Source organism: Lissotriton helveticus, chromosome 3_1 (assembly GCF_964261635.1).
Source record: "Lissotriton helveticus chromosome 3_1, aLisHel1.1, whole genome shotgun sequence".
Lineage (NCBI taxonomy): Eukaryota > Metazoa > Chordata > Amphibia > Caudata > Salamandridae > Lissotriton > Lissotriton helveticus.
In genome coordinates, this window is record NC_136061.1 from 1399477224 (window position 1) to 1399497148 (window position 19925).

General features: G+C 43.7%; 1 protein-coding gene across 2 annotated transcripts in view; it reads right to left on the reverse strand.

Moving 5' to 3' along the window:
• LOC144824986 (ropporin-1-like) overlaps positions 1-19925 on the reverse strand; it is a 494190-nt gene that overhangs the window by 142402 nt on the left and 331863 nt on the right. For both annotated transcript variants that reach the window (XM_078683912.1, XM_078683913.1), the window contains exon 7: positions 8399-8560. In XM_078683912.1, the coding sequence (XP_078540038.1) occupies positions 8399-8560 (162 nt within the window). The remainder of the gene's footprint in view (positions 1-8398; positions 8561-19925) is intronic.

Below are 19925 nucleotides of genomic sequence, written 5' to 3' on the forward strand. Positions count from 1 at the left end.
TGAGTATATCTACATTTGTGTTATTACAGGCGAGTCATCTCGCAGTGCAGCAGAGTGCAGCAGAGCCAAGTCAGCCAGGCCAGAGGGGAGGCAAAATGAAGATGTCAGCATGCCTGCAGGGACCACAAGCTCTGTGCCTTCACAGCCATCTAATCCTCCACCACAACCATCACCACAGCGCCAGGGAAGGCCGCAATCCCCTCTCCCACAGTCCCCGCTGCAACGATCACCAACACCCCCACCACCACAGTCAGGCAGGAGGCATGCCGTCGCCACACTCCAGCAGATGGAGGAGTCGGAGGAGGAGGAGGGCACAGTGGGCGAACAAAGTCCAGTAGGAGATAGATGCAACAGGGAGAGGGCTGGTTCTCCATCCGAGGGCGCCCACATCTCATCAAGACGCCGCAGGGCGAGGCCAGACAGTCCAGAGGCATCCGAGCAGGGTGACAGTGTGTTTGCTGGACTGGAAGGCAACATGCTGAAGGTCCTGCGCCTGCAATGGAGGGAGATGAAGTCAATGCACAAGGAGGTGGCACACATCAACAAGCATATGCACAGGATGGAGAAGGGCATCAGTGCTATGGGGGAGAACTTGTGTGCGGGAATGGAGAGAGTAGCTACCTCTGTGGACAACCCCTGCAGCCAGCTTGAGCAGGAACGTCTAGGCAGGCGCAGGGAGAGACAGAGGCTCCAGGCCTATACCAAGTCGGTGAACCGGCTGGCCACTGCAACATCACTGATGTGTCGCAGGTCCATCGCCATGCAGGAGGAGATGGCGCATTGCAGCAGGGATGTGGCCAGGGGGATGGTGTCCATGACCTCAGCTTTAGAGCTCCTGCAAAATACTAAGGTGGCCACAATGGAAGGGGGGGGACAGTGAGGAGGCTACCAGCCGTGGTAGCATTACTCCCTCACCCACCGAGTGCAGGAGGCGTAGTGAACGCAACGTGGCTGCACAGGAACAGTCCAACACACCAGACAGTGTCAATAGGGAACGGTCACGTGCAGCGTGTGGACGCAGGAAGTAAAGACCTATGGCTGTTACCATGCATGTGATGGGTGATGTAACCCATGTCCAATTGGACATTGATCACAATACTGGAGGTGTGCCTAATAAACACCTTAACATGTAACTCTTACTGGCTCTGTGTCGTTACTCACTCAGAAATAGTTAGATGTAATCTCTGCCCGTCTCTGTCTCCCATCATGTTCAATTGCAACACCAGCTGCGCAGGGCTCTGGCTGAGAGTTGTCCTCGTCCTCGTCCTCTGAGTCTGTTAGTTCCACTGCTGTTCCTTTTTTCGTGGCCAGATTGTGTAGCATTGCACATGTAGCAATTATCTTGCATCATTTGAAGGTGCTGTACAGACGTGCACCTCCAGTCTTGTGGAGGCAACGGAATCTGCTTTTGAGCAATCCAAATGTGCGCTCCACCACGTTGCGTGTGCTCCTATGTGCCACATTGTATCTCCTCTCCCTTGGGTTGGTTGGGTTGAGATATGGTGTGAGTAGATAAGGCCGGAGGGCATATGCGCTGTCACCTATGTATGGATGTAAGTGGCACTAATTTGTGTGACCAACAGCTTGAGCCAGGGTGTACATCAGGGTGTGTCACATTGACTTACCTAGTATGTATCCGTCTCCAAATTCACCAGCAAGGAGACGTGTATGGATGCCACTGTTCTGGAAGATGTACGAGTCGTGGCTACTCCCGGGGAATTTGGCCACGATATCAGTTATAATGTACTTGGCATTACATATCACCTGCACATTGATGGAGTGGGTGGATTTGCGGTTTCTGTATATGTATTCACTTGCTGCAGGTGGGCAGATGGGTATATGGGTCCCATCGATGCAGCCAATCACATGTGGGAACTGCGCAAGTTGGTAGAACTCCAGCTTGGTCCTCTGCAGCTCCGCCTGTGTACTGGGGAAGGAAATGTAATGTTCCATTCTGTCCATCATGGCATCCAGGAAGGTGTTGAAGAAACGGGATAGACAGCTCTGTGACACACCACCCACTGCAGCTATCACACCCTGGAAACTTCCTGATGCAAGGAGGTGCAGGCAGCAGAGTACCTGGACATGGGTGTGGATAGAGTGGGCCCTTGGTGTCTGATGCTCCAGATAGGGTTTTAGGTCCCGTATTAGCTCCTGGATGGTATCTGGGTGCAGTCTGTATCTCTCATGGATTTCAGGTTCTGTCAATTAGAACAATGTGATGCGTAGTCTGTACATCCGCTCTTCACGTCTCCAGATCCTCACTCCTGCTGCTCTCAAGCGTAGCCGCCTTGCTATGAGGTAGAGGGCCGCCATTGTGTTCACACAGATGCATTTTGGGCCTGTTTTTATGCTCTGCACCTGATTACCACCTGCTCTTGAAACGTGGTAAATACCGATTCGTTAATACCGAATCTGGCCATATTCGGTAATAACGAGGTTTGCTACATTGCATTTCTGGAGGTTTTACCGATTCGGTAATTCCGATTCGGTATTCATTGTTTCGGTAATTTCAAATCGGTAAATAAGGAATCGGTAATTTTTTACCGATTCGTTATTTACAATTACATTCGGTGTTACGTACATCTCACATGGCTAAATACCAGTCGGTAATGCCGAAAAGGAGCCAATTTCGGTGTTACCGACCGGTATTTGGCCACCTACATATGGCCCCAAGTTGATTGATTTCTGGAGATTAGAACATCCTACAGACAAATAATTTACTTTTTATTCTAATGCCCATTCTTTTTCTAGGAATGATTACTTATTGACTTCACATATTTTATGCCACATGATTAGTGAGTCTGTTAACACCCTATTACAGTTTCTGATCATCCCCTAATTTCTTTTTCCTTATGTATTTCTGACTTTCCTACTCCTAATAAAAGATGGAGAATGAACTCTGACGTAGTTCTTAATCCAACTAATTCTAAACAAAATGCCTTGGCCATTAGTTAATATTTTTTTAATAATAATCCATGTGATACCTCCAAAATTATCCAATGGGATGCTTTTAAAGCTTATATTCGAGGAGTTACAATTTCTACTATGGCGCATGAGAATAAATAATTGTATACATACCTCATATTGCTAAAAATAGGCCCAAATCGAAAAACTTCCAAAGTTTTTTATCCTTAGAAATATATGTCTTTCAATGTATTATTGAAATACGTGTCATTTTGTATAATTGTATGTCGATGTTGTCTTTGTTTTAATAAATAATTTTTCATGTACAATAACAATAACAAATAAAATAACAAATAAAAAAAATTTTTTTTTGTAATCTCTTTCATGTTAGTATACTGAGGCTTTGTTTATCAGTTGTCTGTGTGAAACCTTATCCTTTATAGGTATTTGGTTGCCTAGGAATTATTATTCGTGGATGCGGAAAAGGCGTTTGATAAGGTAAGCTGGCAATTTTTATTTAATACTTTGGAAGTTTTTTCGATTTGAGCCTATTTTTAGCAATATGATTAAAGCATTGTACTCAGCACTTTCAGTCTACATTTGTGTCAATGGTGCTTGTTCTTCTCCATTCCGTTTATATAGAGGTACACGTCAAGGGTGTCCATTATCTCCTTTGCTATTTCTTATTGCCATAGAACCCCTCTTGTGTTCTCTCTGCATTAGTGATAATTATACAGGTGTTATTTTGAAAAATACTAACTTTAAAATTTCTGCATACGCTGATGATGTGTTATTATATGTTAATGATCCCCTTACCTTCGTACCTATTATTCTCAATATCATTCATAAATATGCTGAGGTCTCTGGATATTCCCCGAATACTGATAAAACAGAGTTTTTTTCCATTAAATGGTTTTTGTAATTCTACATTGTTGACAAATACCGATATGGTGTGGTCTCCAAAAAGACTCTAATATCTAGGCATAAAATGTACTGATTTGGTTAAAATTCCAGTTGAGACCAATTGTTCCACAATTTTAGCTAGTACCAAAGAGAAACTGGTTAGATGGTCTAATCTCCATTTAAATTGGTGGGGACGTTTTCCATGCTACCCCTTTCTGTTCCCTCTACTTTTTATGTTTCACTACATAAACTATTTACTAAGTTCATCTGGAATAATAAACCTGCATTAGTCTTAAAGAATTGCAATTGCCCAAATGTGATGGAGGGGTTGGTCTTCCAGATTAAAAAAATATAATTTTGCATTTCTTGAGGAACAATGTTTGTTATTGTTGCATAATATTTCTCTTACTAATGCACCCAAATGGCTTATTCTGGAGAGGAATATTTTGGCACCATACCCATTACCTGCATTCCTTACTATGGCCAATAGTTCCTTTGGCAAACGTTAGCCCATTATTGCAAACTCTAAGCTTGCCCTTTTATCATTTGATGGAAAATTATTTATTGCCATTACATCTACTAAGAAATGTTCTCTGTGGTTCAATCCCAAACTCCAATATCGTAAACATATTTCTTTTTGGAATTTATGGATCCCTGCTGGTATTTTCTTTGTTGCTGATACATGTCAAGATGATATGTTTGACTCATTTGATGATCTTCAAGCTAAATATAATTTACATTTATCTGACTTTTCCAAATATACATTACTATGTAACACTGTTCTTAATGCATATCCACAACGGCTTCCCATGTCTCAATCCTCTTGTATGGAGTTTTGAATTAATGTATTCAGTCATACAGGACACATAGCCTCTAATGTTTATAAAAAACTTTCTATTTCTATTTCCTCCTTCACACATCTTACTGGGAAATGGTCACCATACATACATTTTCAACTCTAATGTGTCCTGGAAGGATGTTTAGAAGCCCAACACTGCTAGCTATCTCCCGGCTACTCTCATACAAACTAATATTGATCTGCTTTACCAATGCTTTTGGTCTCCGGTCAAATTATTTAAAGCTAAATTATTAGACACTCCAAACTGTTGGCATTGTAATTCTACTACTGGAGATTTACACCATTTATTCTACAACTGTCCAATTATTTATCAGTTCTTGTCAGACATATGGAATATTATAACTCGGATCCTTAAGATCCAAACACCTTTATCTTTCCCTGTTCTAATCTTTAAATCCTCTTTCCTTAAGTCTACATTATCTCCTATGGATTGTAAACTTTTGGACTTCCTTATTTATACTATACTCAAATCTGTTACTTCTAATTGGAAAGATGCTACATTACTTTCAGTTAATGCTTGGTTGGAATGGATTATGTTTCTTAGACGTGGGCAATGCTCATGTCCACGTACTCCTAATGATTTATCTACTTCCAGGTCTAACATGTGGTCTAGCCTTGATTCATATATTATTGCATGTTCTTCAATTTAAAGCATGTGTTGTAGTCTTCATTAGTCAATACACATTCAATGTCGACCCTTTTTTGTTTTTATTATTATTTATCTCTTGTTATGCAATAGTTTTGATATAAGTATTATATTTGGATGCCAATGGATGTTTATATTCCTTGTATTTGTAATGCGATTTAAAATGCACAGTTTTGTGTTCTTCTCTGTATAGTGTTTATTATATGTGAAAATTATTATATGTGAAAAATACATTTAATAAAAACATTTTAACACAAAAAAATCTGGACTCTTCTTCTTTCCACCCTTTCTGAGCCTCCTCTCTATGAGCGCAACCTTTTCTGAGCACATGCGTTTTTGCCTTAATCTTTAATGTAATACAATTTCCCCACTCAGTTCAAATATTACAACCTATCATTCCCTAAAAAAACATGCGTTGAAAGCTAACAATAACCAATCGCCTCTGGTGCTCCTATTAACCTCAAACTATCTTTATGAGCTCACATACCTGCACTGGCCCACTACTCATTTCTTCTAATTCATTTTAGTTCAATGTACCCCATAGAAACTAGAGTGAATGCATGGAATGGCTTACATGAGTGTGCAAGACTAATCCCTATATCAAACAATAACTAACAACACTGGAATAAACACTAACCTTGGGTTCCGTAGCAGCGTAAAGCACTTCAACGGATCATCAGGGGTAGTAAGCACTATATAAATGTAATTACAATTACAAAAATTACAACCCCTTGAGCGATAAGTAGTTGGGAATAAAATAACTTTAATGTTGATATTCACTCAGAAAAAGATTGTGGTTATACATAGGTCTATCTTACTTACACTGATGCTTTGGATCACCACTTGGAATCCTACTAGGCATTTGTGCTTCTTTGGCTTTACTGATCCATGCACTTGTGCTTGACCATCAGTTAACGGTCAGTAACTTTTCTGCGGAGGAAGTTGAAATGGTGCCAGGGTAGCCGTCTTTAAAAGGCCTGGTCCTTCCACATCCGGGCAAAAGTGACAGTTTGGAAAATTGGTACTAATGGGAATGCTGTGAATATTCTAGTTAGCTGTGGCTGGTTCTTGTCTCTGGTACACTTGTAGTTGGTGACTCAATACGGCAATGTTTGCAGTTTCTCTTGTGCGGGCATTCTAGATGGCACCACCGCTTCTTGTTTCAAGTTTGGCTGACTCTGGAATAACAGTGGGTCCATGGAATGTAAGGATCCAAGGGTCTTGTCTGGCTGCAGTAAAAGTATCAGATGGGCAGCTGACTACTACTTCTGCAGTAAAGCAAAGTTTTGATTGCCCAGATGGAAATATTTTCCGCTGCTCTTTGATGTGGTAAGCTTGACCATTGGGGATGGATACAGCCTTAAGACTTCAATGAAATACTGAATGCCATCAGTTAAAATGCATTAAAACTGCATTTGGTGTGTGTTTCTGCTGCTTCCACATGGTGGTTTCCACTTGCCCGCATTCAAAGAGCATGTTGAACCGGGTTGCTCCTGTAGTACAGTAAGGGTCTCTAAAATTCCAGCTTTGCTACTGGTTGAATAATAGAGGAAACCATGTACCATGCCTCGGGGATTGAGTTTAGACTATGTGCACTTCCAATTTGCATCTGCAGTTTTTGTTGGTGAAGTTGGTAGAAAAAAATCCCATTCATATAATAAAGCACTTTACCAGGCAAGATGTACACTGGCCATGCGTTTTACAATTTCAGTATTAAATGACTTACTGTCCTAACAAGACATCCATTTCAATAATCAGCAGCTGTTAATTGACCATTAGACAGATTTATTGCAAGCGACCTTTGAAGACTCTGCTAAAATGTAAACAACGTTTCAGAGGCAAGAAAATTCATACTTTACGTAAATTGTTAATACCAGGGCCTCGACACACAAAGGTACATTTCGTTGCATACGTACGTTTACGACTGACTTCACCCTTCTTACGTTTGCCAGTAATTCACAAAGGGATTCCTGGCAGGTGTTTATACATTTGCCCATGCGGATTTCTCCACCGCGAATGTAGAGAAATAGGCAGTAGTAAATCCCACTCAAGGGATGAGAAGTGGACAATTGAAGGTATGGCTTTCCTGAAAGTTCGGCATGCCTGTGACCATTTACTTTTGTGGGCATCCTTTAACTCTGGTCCGCCCCCTTTCCACCGTGGAAATGGTAAGAGATTTTACTCCAGCTAATAGCTGGAGTAACTCCTTCTCTAAAACACGAAAGGAAATACATTACCCTGAGATTTTGGTGGGTGAGAGAGATTGTTTTATCTATGGGTAAAAATGTTTGCCCGATGGAGAAAAAACTGCACATGTCAATGGGGAATAAGAGCCTTCACAAAAAGTGACATGACATTCCCAGAAGCGCTTTTGGAAACTTGCACATAGAGCAGGTTTCCACATGTACATCTGAATTTACTTGGACGAGCACTGCATCTACTCAGATCAGAATTAGAAGAGACTGACACGTATTCAAAGAAAATATTCTGCATCGCTGATGACAAATGTGAATAAGGGGTCAATCTCACATGGTGTGCACCCTAAATATCGAAATCAAAATATATGGCACTCACAAAAGATTGAAGACAAATTATCGAAACCATCATCAGCAAGTAAATAAGTGCATATTTTCTAAACTTAACTCTGCATATGTTTTACCTTGGCAAAATATATATCTCCGAGGTAGGTAATTGTGGAGTTAGGAATAGTAACTCTATACTTCTCTATATGTATTTACCCTTAGATATTAAGTCCCTCTTTATTCTGTCCACAGTATTCTTATCAATGTCTGACGTGTTTGAGAGCTTTCCACCCCACCGTGTTTGTCAGATAAACTGGCCTGTCAGGCAATAGCCACATTTTTCTATGACTGGAACTGGGGTAGCATGGCTCCTCGCAACTGGAACTGGGGTAGCATGGCTCCTCTCACCGTGGTGCATGCAGGAATTAAAAAAAAAAAACACAGCTTGCTGATATCAGTTTCACAAATCCATAGATCAATAAATGAATTCGGTGTAGCCTTCCACGACTTGGTATGCGGTCTGGAGTGTTTTATGTGTGACAATTAAATACAAAAGTTTACCTTTCCCAGGCAGTAGCATGCAAGGGCCAGAAACTTCATCCATTCTGTTTGGTCAGAAAAGTGGCCAGCAGCTAAGATGGTGTCGAAAGCTTCCTTTGGGAGGCTCAGCCTCATCCATATGAGTTGTAAGTCAGATGATTTGACTGTGGGCTTGCCGGCCACCTAAAGAGAAAAAACCCAAGAGGCAATGTTTAGGTAAGTACTATACAAACGAACAAACAGAATGCCTCTTGAAAGAGCATGGCCTATGGACACAATGAAATGATCTGCAGATGCTCAGGGGCTACTTGTATCGTGCTGAAGGCCTGCACTGGTGATTAATGTTCACCGATTAGACTGCAGCAGCAAGATTCTACTGCTACGAATGCCCTATCACGTGGTTTGCTACTATTTAGGCTTACCTCTCTCAAATCAGCCATCTTTGGCAGGTGACACCTGCTATGAGGGAAGGGGGAGGCAGAGTCTCACAACCAACCCACCTAGGTTGCCTTGCTGCTGTGTGCCACGTACTAACAAGCACTGCCAATGCCAATGGGTCGGTCTTTTTTCTTTATTTTTTACTTTATTTACCATTTTGTCATATTCAAACAAGCATCAGGTACATGTTCAGAGTATAATGATTATAATACATTCTGCATAATACACGGTATGGCAGGTTCTACACCAATTGAAATAACACCCCTCTATCACTATATATATTCATGTAACCAACTCTGTAGATCGTATGTCTTAAGCTCTCCTGTTTATGAAGTGACTGGAAAATTCATCCCACTCCGGTAGGAACTATTCCCGGGGACGATTGTGACGTGGTGGAATTCTCGATCTCTAGTAAATAGGACTTCAAGGGGTCCCAAATATATTTGGGTCTAGATGTCCTCTGTAGTGTAGTTGCATATAAGTCACTATTTGTGTTGCAGTAGATGAGGCTGTTTAACCAGGCCTTAGTGGTAGGTACGAACTTACTCCCCCAGTGTAAGGCTATTTCTCTTTTTGCCAGTAGTAGCGCAGTGGAAGTGTATCTGCATAACTGTTTGGAAATATTACGGACATACCCCAATAGGGCCACCTCTGGGGGAGGGTGTAAGGCCAAGCCAGTCATGAGTGTGAGGATAGTATACAATGCATTCCAATAGGTCCCTATTTTTACATAAGTCCATGTCATGTGGGCAAAGTTCGCATAATTCGCTCCGTATTTGGGACATAGGTGTGATTTTGAGGGGTTGATGGAGTTAAGTTTGGCAGGTGTCGAATAAGCCCTCCACAGAAACCTAAAGTGGAGCAACTTATGTCTGCTATTCAGAGACACTTCTTTAATCTGCGTACAGCAAAAGGACCATTGTGCGTCATCAATTGGGTGCCCTAAACCTCGTTCCCAAGCGTCCCGTAATATAGTGTCACTGGCGGGGACAAGTGTCATGCATGCCTTGAATAATCTCAAAATGAGATGATCTCCCTCAGCACTATGGGTCGGTCTTTAAAGGAATGTTATATGATCATGTGAAGCCTTACAAGAAAATACCATGGAGGTTGATATGTTTTTGTGTGGAAGCGAAGAACTGTAGAATACTGGAGTAGGTCAAAATGTCAGGTGACAGTTGCCCTTTCAAGCCATACCTAAACATCCAAGTAGGTTAATGACTGCCCTCCTCCCATTTGTGCTGTTGCCAGCGAAAACCAATATAAATTATCTAGTTATCGAAGACACTTAAATAGCATTACAATGTTCATGTGTGTGCCCCCAAGAGTTGAAGCTCAGGTACCTGAATGAAGAAACAAAATGATCACAGCTGTGTTGAGGGCAAGCACTTTTTTGTGTGGAAGCACACAACTCCTGCCCAATCAAAATATGTACTCTTGGCTTCCAGCATGTAGGCGAAACTAAAGCACCTCTCCAATGATGCTCAAATAATTGGCTGGCGCCTGCTGCGCGTTCAAGCCAGACCATAAAAACACAGTTCTAAGGCTCGGACATAACTTTGGCAAACTATCTGCTGACAATTTTATAGTAGAGTAAAATGTTCTGCAGGCATCAATCGAAACAATGCTAATTTGAAAAACAGGACCTCACTAGGATAAGTAACATGACACTGCTTGTAAAAAATAATTAGCAAAGCACAGTGTGCCAGAGGTGCTGCAACAATGTTTCGAGTGCTGGCCCAATATCAGGTCATGAAAGGACTAGGGGGTGCGAAAAATCTAACTGCTACCTATAGAGAGAGAGTATGGTACAAAATAAAACAAACTTAATGTGTTTTGTGTTGCTTGACCAACTTTGGTCCCATTAAACTTCAGAATTAAGAGTCAATGTGTATTGTGTGCATTGCATGGTACTGGACTATTTGGAAATACTTAAATGTTTACTTTGTAAAGTAAACAGGTATTGTTATGTATACATGTGTGTTAGAATATTCTTGACTTTTCTTGCAAAGTGTACTGTACCACCGGTAGAATGTCACTAGGCTGAAGGAAAAATATATGTTGTTGTGTTAAAATAGTTAACCCATTGGCCTTTTATAGCGCTTTGACCATCTCAACTTTAAGGTTACATAGGGAGAGCAGCACAGATACCTTATGAACATGCTGGTTTGGACTGGCGAGCAGCCCAAAATAGCGTGGACTATAATGCCTTATAACCTGGGCGGCTTTTAGTGGCGGCTGGTACTTTTAGCAGGGAGAGGTGCGGACAGCACACAAACACATACAAACACTGACTCACACTCATGCATTCACACATGCGCACACAACACACACATCTATTCACAAAACTCACTCCCAAATATTCATGCAAGCACGCACACACCAAAAATTACCAAAACAAATCACACTTACTGTGCAGCTCTGCCTCGGAGAGCCGAGGAAGGTGGGGACTGCTGCCTTTACTCCAGTCAATGAGGGGTGGCAGAAGGCAGCAGTACCTACTCGTCACAGAGTGGGATGGGGTCAGTGGGAGTTGCTGACCCCTCCTACTCTGTGATGAGGTGTCAGTAATTGACACTCTGCCCTGGGCACATCAGGGCTCAGAACTGAAGTGCCCAGGTCTGAGGCAATCAGCAACGTCCCCCCTCGTCACAAGGGGGAGGGCCTTGAGGTGCTTTGCCAGGATGAAGTGTTCACACCCACAAGAGCTGTGACATCTTCAGCCCAGCAAAGTTGAGCTCAGGCAGCCAAGACCCTGTGCATTTAGCGCATGTCTAGCTCTAGGCTGCCTGACCTGAAAATAAAGGGTCTGTGTCAGGCTCACCTTTGCTCAGCCTGACATTCGTCTTTTTGGGCACAAATGAGGGGCGTGGCTCCTCTTGGCATTAGGATAGGCCGTGGCTGACTGCTTTGATGTCCCAAACTTCGAAATATACCACTTAATGTCATAAGCTCGATTTGCTTGTTGTTGGCTACATAAATCCAGACAGGCAACTCATCATAACCAGTAGGCAGGCCTGTTCTCCCCTACACCTCTGAGTGCCCCAAAACTATTCAAGAGTCTTTTTCCCCATGCTGAGATAAATACAGTTAAGTGTGCACCATGGGCATGGGCTAAACCTGCAACACAAGGGGACGTACTGCTCACATCTCCTGGTAATTCGGAATCCAAAGCAAGCAATGACTAATTACCTTGGGGTAATTAAACATCTAACCACTAGGGATCTGTACACTGTTGGTGATCTCTTTCTAGAAAAATGGTTCCTAGCATTTGCAGAGTTCGTATTTGATGAGGTAGCTAATCCTATGAATTGACTGTATCATTGTCTCTACTGTTTTATGAGAGAATTATACTCAACTTTTCCTGACAAACTGCCTGAATGGCCAATTTTTACAATAATGCTAACCAATCCTAGCTCAGCTAAACTATTTACACGCATGTATAATTGTACCATAAATCCCATATAGCCTGCCACTCAGAATCTGAAAGCTGGCTGGGAACCTGAACTAGATCAGGATATCTCAGATCCTAAATGGTCATAAAGCTGCGGGCAAGCTAAAAATGCTTCCTCCAGTGGTAAACTAAGACTTATTCAGTTGAAATTCCTTTACAGGACATATTATACTCCTATTTCAATGGTCCACTTTGGCCTGCTTAGTGAATGAAACTGCTGGCGATGCGGCTCCTCTGAGGCAAACTTTCTATATCTGGCTTGATCTTCCCCCAAATATACGCATATTGGCTAAAACTTGGAGATGATCTCCACTGACCCGACTTTGTCTTCCTTTATGGCCTTACTGGGCTACGTTAAAGATATAACTAAACCCTATTGCAAAATCATTGCAATGGCCCTCCCACTGGGTGAGAGGAGATTCACCATGAACTGGCAGGGTAAGGGGATTCCTAGATACGCTCATTGGCTGAGAGATTTAACCGCTTGCTCTGAACATTCTGACACCCATAACACCCTGTTTTCCCCAGGATCCTGCCCTAGGGACATTTGGGCTTCACTTCATGCACATCTTGCCACCCTTCCTCATCAACCATGAAGTCATAGGGACACATTACAGCTCAACCATCTTAAACAGTCTCTTGGCTCTGGGAATTTAACTCTGACAGTATTATTGACTTCACCTGGGTCTTGTGTAGCGTGACACCCCTCAGCTTGCTCTGGTGAGTAACCAGCTTCGTCAGCAACCCCCATAGCTTAGCTTGTCCTCTCAAGTGGCCTTGCTGCCACAGCTGGATTATTGTTGAAAAGATGACACTCTGAAGCAAGGGAAAGGAGGGGTGGCGGAACGTACCAAAAGAAAGAGGAAGGAAAGAAGGGCAAATTACAATAATTATCTTCTGCGAGAGGAGCTGTTTCTTCTAGGGGTTCGGAAACTCTGCAAGTATGGGAGGCATGAATCCAGTACGGCAAGCCTCCACACTTCACCGCTGTATTTGTCACCAAAATCACCTGGTAAGGGCCTCTCCAACGGGTGTCAAGGCAACTCTACCTGTTTGCGAACTAACACCCAGTCACCCGGACACAGGTCATGGCAGAGGTCCCTCAAGGTCAGGGCAGTAGCAGCTTCAACTTGGTAAGACACAGAATGGACGACGTCAGCAATAATCAAGGATCAAATCATCTGTGATGTTTATCAGGGCTGTGAAGGCACCGCTGGTAACCGCATCGCCCTCCCCATTATGATCTTGTGTGGTGAAAGACCAGTTCTCCTATCAGGGATACTACAAACACTCATCAGCACCAACGGCAATGCATCAGGCCATTTCAGTGACATGGACGAACACACTTTTGCCATCCTCATTTTCAGAGTTCGTTAATCTGTTCCACAATACCAGAAGCCTCTGGTCGATAGCTACAATGCAGTCTTTGATCAACATGTAAAGCAGCAGAAAGTAACTTAATGATTTTGCTGTGGAAGTGTGTTCCTCTATCCAAAGTTGGAAAACCGAACCATGGAATCAATTCCCTAAGCAACAATTTTGCTACTTGAGGCTATCAAATCTTGTTGGGTACACTTCCATCCACCGTGAGAAAACACTCACCACAACCAGAATGGACCTCAAGCCATTGCACCTAGCCGTTTCTATGAAGTCAAGGTGTATTCGATTGAAAGGCCCCCGACCTCCCAATGTGACTATATGCAACCACAGTTTTTTTTCCAGCATTCGCATCCCTTCCAATGTGCACTGCTCCGTGAATCTGTCTTGCCAGAGGGCTCAAATCATCAGGTAACACTGCTCGACCATCACTTGAAACCCAAATGCCATAATTTATTTTCTCGCATCCTGCTCTAACCCATGCAGCCTCTTCCTGTTCTGAAACCTCTCTCCCTGCAGAGGCTTGAGCTCATCCCAGGTGTCTGCCATGGCTAACATCATGCTGAGCTCCGTTCTCTCTGGGCTCTCTCCAGTATAATCTCCAGTGAAAATGCACCCTTGTTCAGCGCAAAACCGTGCAACTTCATCCACGTATCTATTTCCCAGGGACACAAAGTGATTTCCCCTCCCATGGGCTGCACATTTTACCACAGTAATTTCTCGTTGATGCAGCAAAGCTTCCAACAACTGTCTCACATATTCCCTGTTCTTGATAGGAGATCCTAATGATGTGAAGAATCCTCTCTGTGACATAGCTGTCCTAAGTCATTAACCCCAACGAACCCGTACTGGCTCTCGGTGTAGATGGTGACTCGGATTTGGTCAGCAACCAAACAAGCACGAGTCAAAGCAATGATTTCAGCTACTTGTGCGGAGTATACTCCCTGTAAGTAGGCAGCTTCCACAACTCCAGAAATGGTACATACAGCAAATGCTGCTCTCAGGTGACCCACATTGTCTCTTAAGCATGAACCATCTAGGAAAAAGATTTCATCAGACTTGGGCAGAGGTTTATCCACAATGTCAGGTCTCAGTGTGGTGCAGAGTTCAGTCACATTGAGACAGTCATGGTCCTCACAATCTTCATCACCTGTTATGTTATGTTATGTTATGTTATGTTATGTTATGTTACATAAATTTATAAAGCGCTCAGCTGCCCCAGCGAAGGGGCGTCCCGGCGGTAGTTCCAGATAAAAGAAGAAGGCTGAGAGACAGTACAGCAGGAACAGAAAATTATCCAAGCGGAAAAAGATGGGTCTTAACTAATTCCCTAAATTCAAGCAGCCCTTCCATTTCATGAATGTGGTCTGGTAGGGTATTCCAAAGCTTAGCCGCTAAGAAGCGGAAGGAACGCCCGCCAGCACGACTACGTTTGATCCTAGGCACTTTAGCTAGATTTTTGCCTGCCGAGTGTAGAATCCGCGTGGGAACATACAGATTCAACAAGGAGCCAAGCATTTGAGGGGTGGAGAATCTCAAGATTTTAAATGACATACATAGGGTCTTAAATTGTATTCGCTGGTCTACCGGGAGCCAATGAAGCCTCCGAATGGTAGCCGAGGCGGAGCTAAACCGGGGAAGGCCAACTAAGGCACTGGCCGCCGCATTTTGAATGCGTTGCAGTCGAACAATTTCCGCTTGATTAGCACCTAGCAGCAGAGAGCAAGCATAGTCCAGTCTAGACAAAACCATAGACTGGACAATTAGCTGCCTAGTAGCCGAGTCAAAGAATTTTAGTACAGGTCTAAGACTGCGCAGAATGCCAAAACAAGTGGCGGCAACCTTTTTGGTATGAGTGCAGAAGTTAAGGGAGGAGTCAAGCCAGACGCCCAAATTCTTAACTTCTGTCTTAGGCGTTGGAGCTTTGCCCAAGGTAGTTGGCCACCAGTGATCTCCCCAAAGGTGAGTGTTCTTACCAACCAATAACACCTCGGTCTTAGAGGCATTCAACTGTAAACAGTTAGAAGTCATCCATTCTGACACATCGGTCAGACCCGCCTTGAATCTAACAAGATCAGAGTCCAAACCCTCCGTAAGGGCCACCACCAGCTGCGTATCGTCCGCGTATGAGACGATGGTAAGGTCCCATTTTTTGGCGACCGCAGCTAGTGGTTGAACATAAAGACTGAACAAGGTGGGGCTCAATGCCAAGCCTTGAGGAACACCTTGCTCAATGGCATGCGCCTGAGAAAGAAAGGGAGGGGCGGAAACGCGGAATGACCTCTCTGTCAGAAAGGATCTAAACCAAGCCAGGGATTTATCAGTGATCCCTGTCTCCTCAAGCCTTTGAAGCAAAATTGGATGAGAGACGGTGTCAAAGGCGGCACTCAGATCCAATAGGATCAGTGCCGCCGTTTGACCAAGGTCAAGAGTAGACCGAAGGTGTACCGTCATGGCCAGGAGAGCCGTCTCTGTACTGTGCCCTGCGCGGAACCCATGTTGCGTTTCATCCAGAATCTTATTGGCACTCAATACGTTGGTAAGGATTGAGTTAACATGGGACTCCGCAATCTTAGCAGCCCAGGGAAGAAGGGAAATAGGTCTGAAACTTTCAGGCTTCAAAGGGTCTAAGGAAGGTTTTTTTAGTATGGGAGAGACCCATGCCTGCTTCCATTTTGCTGGAACAATAGCTGTAGAAAAAGAGGCGTTAATGAGGTTATATAACGGGGGCAGACAACACAGAGAGGAATCCCTAAGGTGAGCCGGCTTGAGAGGATCAGCCGGAGAGCCGGACTTAATGCGCAAAGTTAACTTGTCAAATTCCTCCCAAGAAATTTCAGGGATGACAGATAGTTGAAAAGCTGGACGGAGCCTCGTAGAGGGAATGAGGTCAGGCAGTTCCCGAGGAACAAAGGATTGATAAATACCTCTAATCTTTTCCACGAAAAAAGATGCTAATTCCTCACACTGGGCTGCAGACGTAGGAATAAGATTTGACGCTTTTTTTGTATTCAGCTCCTTAAGAATCTTAAAAATGACTTTAGCTGGGTTAGAACTTAATTTTATCTCGGCGGCATAATACTCCGCCCTAGTCCTACATATAGCCCTACGGTAGGCTTTAAGCTCTGTTAAATAATGGGCTTTTTTCGCAGAAGAATAATCTTTCCTCCACTCACGTTCATGCCTTTTACAGATCTTTTTCAGGGCTGCTAAGGTATCGGTATACCAAGGATTGGCACCCTGCGTGCATCCTTTAACCCAAGTGGCTGGTATAGGTATATCCAGTGCCCGAGTGAGCCATGTACAAAAGGCATCATATCCTGTCTCAATGTTATTAACTGGACCTAAAGGGTCTGATCTTAGCAATGCGTGAAAGTCTTCTAAACGAAGCTTACGCCAAGGTCTTTTAAGGACTGAGCGTTGAGTAGTACAGGATGAAGATGCAGGAATAAAGAAGGTCATATCAACCATAAAGTGGTCCGACCAAGCTATAGGCGTAGGCGCCGTAGTGTTGGGCATCTGGATATTGGTAAAAATCGGGTCCAACAAATGACCTCCTATATGTGTGGAACTCTTGACTATTTGAAGAAGTTCGAAGGCGGCTAAGTCCGCAGTCAGGGCACGAATGGTCGGGTCATTTTCTAACTCGAAATGAAGGTTAAGGTCACCAAATACACTAAAATTCGCTGATCCCACAGCGAACGCTCCAACTATCTCCAGGAAAGTATCTTTAAACCCAGAAGCGGGTCCAGGACGTCTATATATTAGCAGTCCTGAGAAGGTAAAGTGCGCATTAACAGAAATGCTAAAATGAGCACATTCCCCACCTTCCATGTTAACCTTCTCAAAGAGGCAAGAATAATCCGACCTTGTAATCACAGCAATACGCCTCCTCTTGTGGCTCTATTAACCATGGAGATCGAGTAATCAGAGGGTAAAGCCAGGTTCGGAATGGCCGTCATGTCATCACTCATCCAAGTTTCCGTGAGAAAAAAAATATCGGGAGATTAATCGTTAATGAGGTCGTGTATCTCTGCGTGATGCTTGGCTAGCGACCGTATTGGCAAAGACATCAAAGTAGCAGGGTTCAGCACAGAATATCGTTTCAGAGTCACATTCTCAGAGGCAAGTATAACCTGCTCATAATGTGTGAGTCTGTTATTCGTCATGTGTTGTGTCTTAGATCTCGTCATCAGGAGCTCAACTGAATGTGGAACAAAACCCGTAAGTGGATGACCCATAACAAGGCTCTCGGCTCTCACATCTCTCAATGCTGACACCGGTTGCAGCAACGGATTTGAGACATCCTGGCAACGCTGAAGCTACTGGATCTAGAGTAGCTGAGAAATAGGCAACTGGTCTACGGACACCTCTATGACTTTGAGCAAGAACTGACAATGCACAACCTTTTCGCTCATAACAGAACAAGGAAAAGGATTTGTTGTAGTGAGGCATCCCTAGGGCAAGAGCACGACACAGGCCCTCTCTCAACTCCAAGAACGCAATCAGACAGTCATGATCCCACGGCACCGGATCGCTCACATCCTTGTGCATCAGCCTTTGTAAAGGCTTCGCCTTTAAGGCAAAATTGGGGATACATTGACGACAGTACCCGACCATCCCCAGAAACATGCTGTCTTCCTTCTGAGTGGTAGGCACAGTCATATTCATGATTACCTCAATTCGATCTGGTGACACCTTTCTCTTGCCTTTTTTGATTCGGTGACCCAAATAACCAACCTCAGTTAGGCAATATTGTAACTTGTTTGGGGATACCTGGTGTCCATTTTCTGATAGATGATTCAGTAAAGCAACAGTATTGATCCTACAAGCATCCTCCGTTTTTGACGCAATCAAGAGGTCATCAATATACTGCACGAGAACTGAGTTCTGTGGCAGTACGAGACTCTCAAGATTCTTCTTCAAAGGCTGGTTAAAGATCGAAGGGCTTTCTGAATACCCTTAAGGGACATGGCACCATGTTAACACACGGTCTTACAGACGGAAAGCAAATAAAAACTGGCTCTCCTCATGTAACGGTATCGAAAAGAATGCCTGACACAAATCGATCACTGTGAGCCACTCAGCTTTGCATGGGATTTGGAACAGTATCACTGATGGATTCGGTTCCACTGGACACATGGGACTACAATTGTGTTGACCTTTCACAAATCCTGCACGATTCTATACTTCCCACTTGGCTTCTGCAGACCCATAATGGGCTAGTTACATGGACTTCCCATTATCAACTTCAGAATTCCTTGTTTGATCATAGATTCAATCACAGGCTTGATTCCGGCAACAGTTTCCTGTGACAGATTGTACTGGGGTGTTCTCGGGAACTCAGCATTTGGCTTAATTTGGATCTTCACTGGCTCAACCCCTTTGATCAATCCTCCCTCTTCTCCTGTGAAATCCCATACTTCCAAAGAGACAGAGTCCCTCAAGTCGAGTGGGAGTTCCTCAACTGTCAACATAGGGAACATCTCTGTACACAGATTCTGATTTGCCACTTTGAATGCAGCCTCATCATCGTTAGTGTGTAATTCTACTCCCTTGGGTGTACAATGGATGGTGCAGTTCAATTTACAGAAACGATCACTACCCAACAATCAGACCGGACTTGAGTCATATACCACAAATTAGTGTCAATCATGAAAAGTCGCTATTCTCACAGGTATTGCCTCAGTCAATGGATTAGTCATTTTCTTAGTTGCCACTCCTACAACTTAGATTGATTGTCCCGAGAGGGGTAGGTTGGGAACTACTGCAGATCTCACAGTAGAACGGGTAGCCCCAGTATCAACCAAAAAGGTGGAGGGATGACCGTCAACATCCGCCTCTACATGCGGTCCTCTCTGGTCTACCTCCAAGACTGCTTCAAGGGTACAGTCTTCAGTTCTTTCAGGCGCCGCCATTGTAACGGGTCTGGATTGAGCTCATCAAAAGTCTCGATAAAAGGCATCTGCTGGTAAGTTTGATTTCCCTGTGGAATCCTCGGTGGCTGGGAAACTTGCACTTGCGGACTTAGTGCCCCCCCTGCATATATCTGGGTCTCGTCACTGTATAGATGACCTCAGGTACCTGGACCTCTTCCTCCCCTAGAATCTGATTAGCTGGATTAGACCTACACTCGCACTACCAATGCCTGATCTTGTGACAATTATGACATGCAGTGGTTTTCTGTAATGTGGCAACATCCATTCCAGTCTTAGGATCAATGGAGTTCCCTCTTCCTTGACCCGCCACATTCTGAGTCCCTTCTTGATGGTTTCCCTG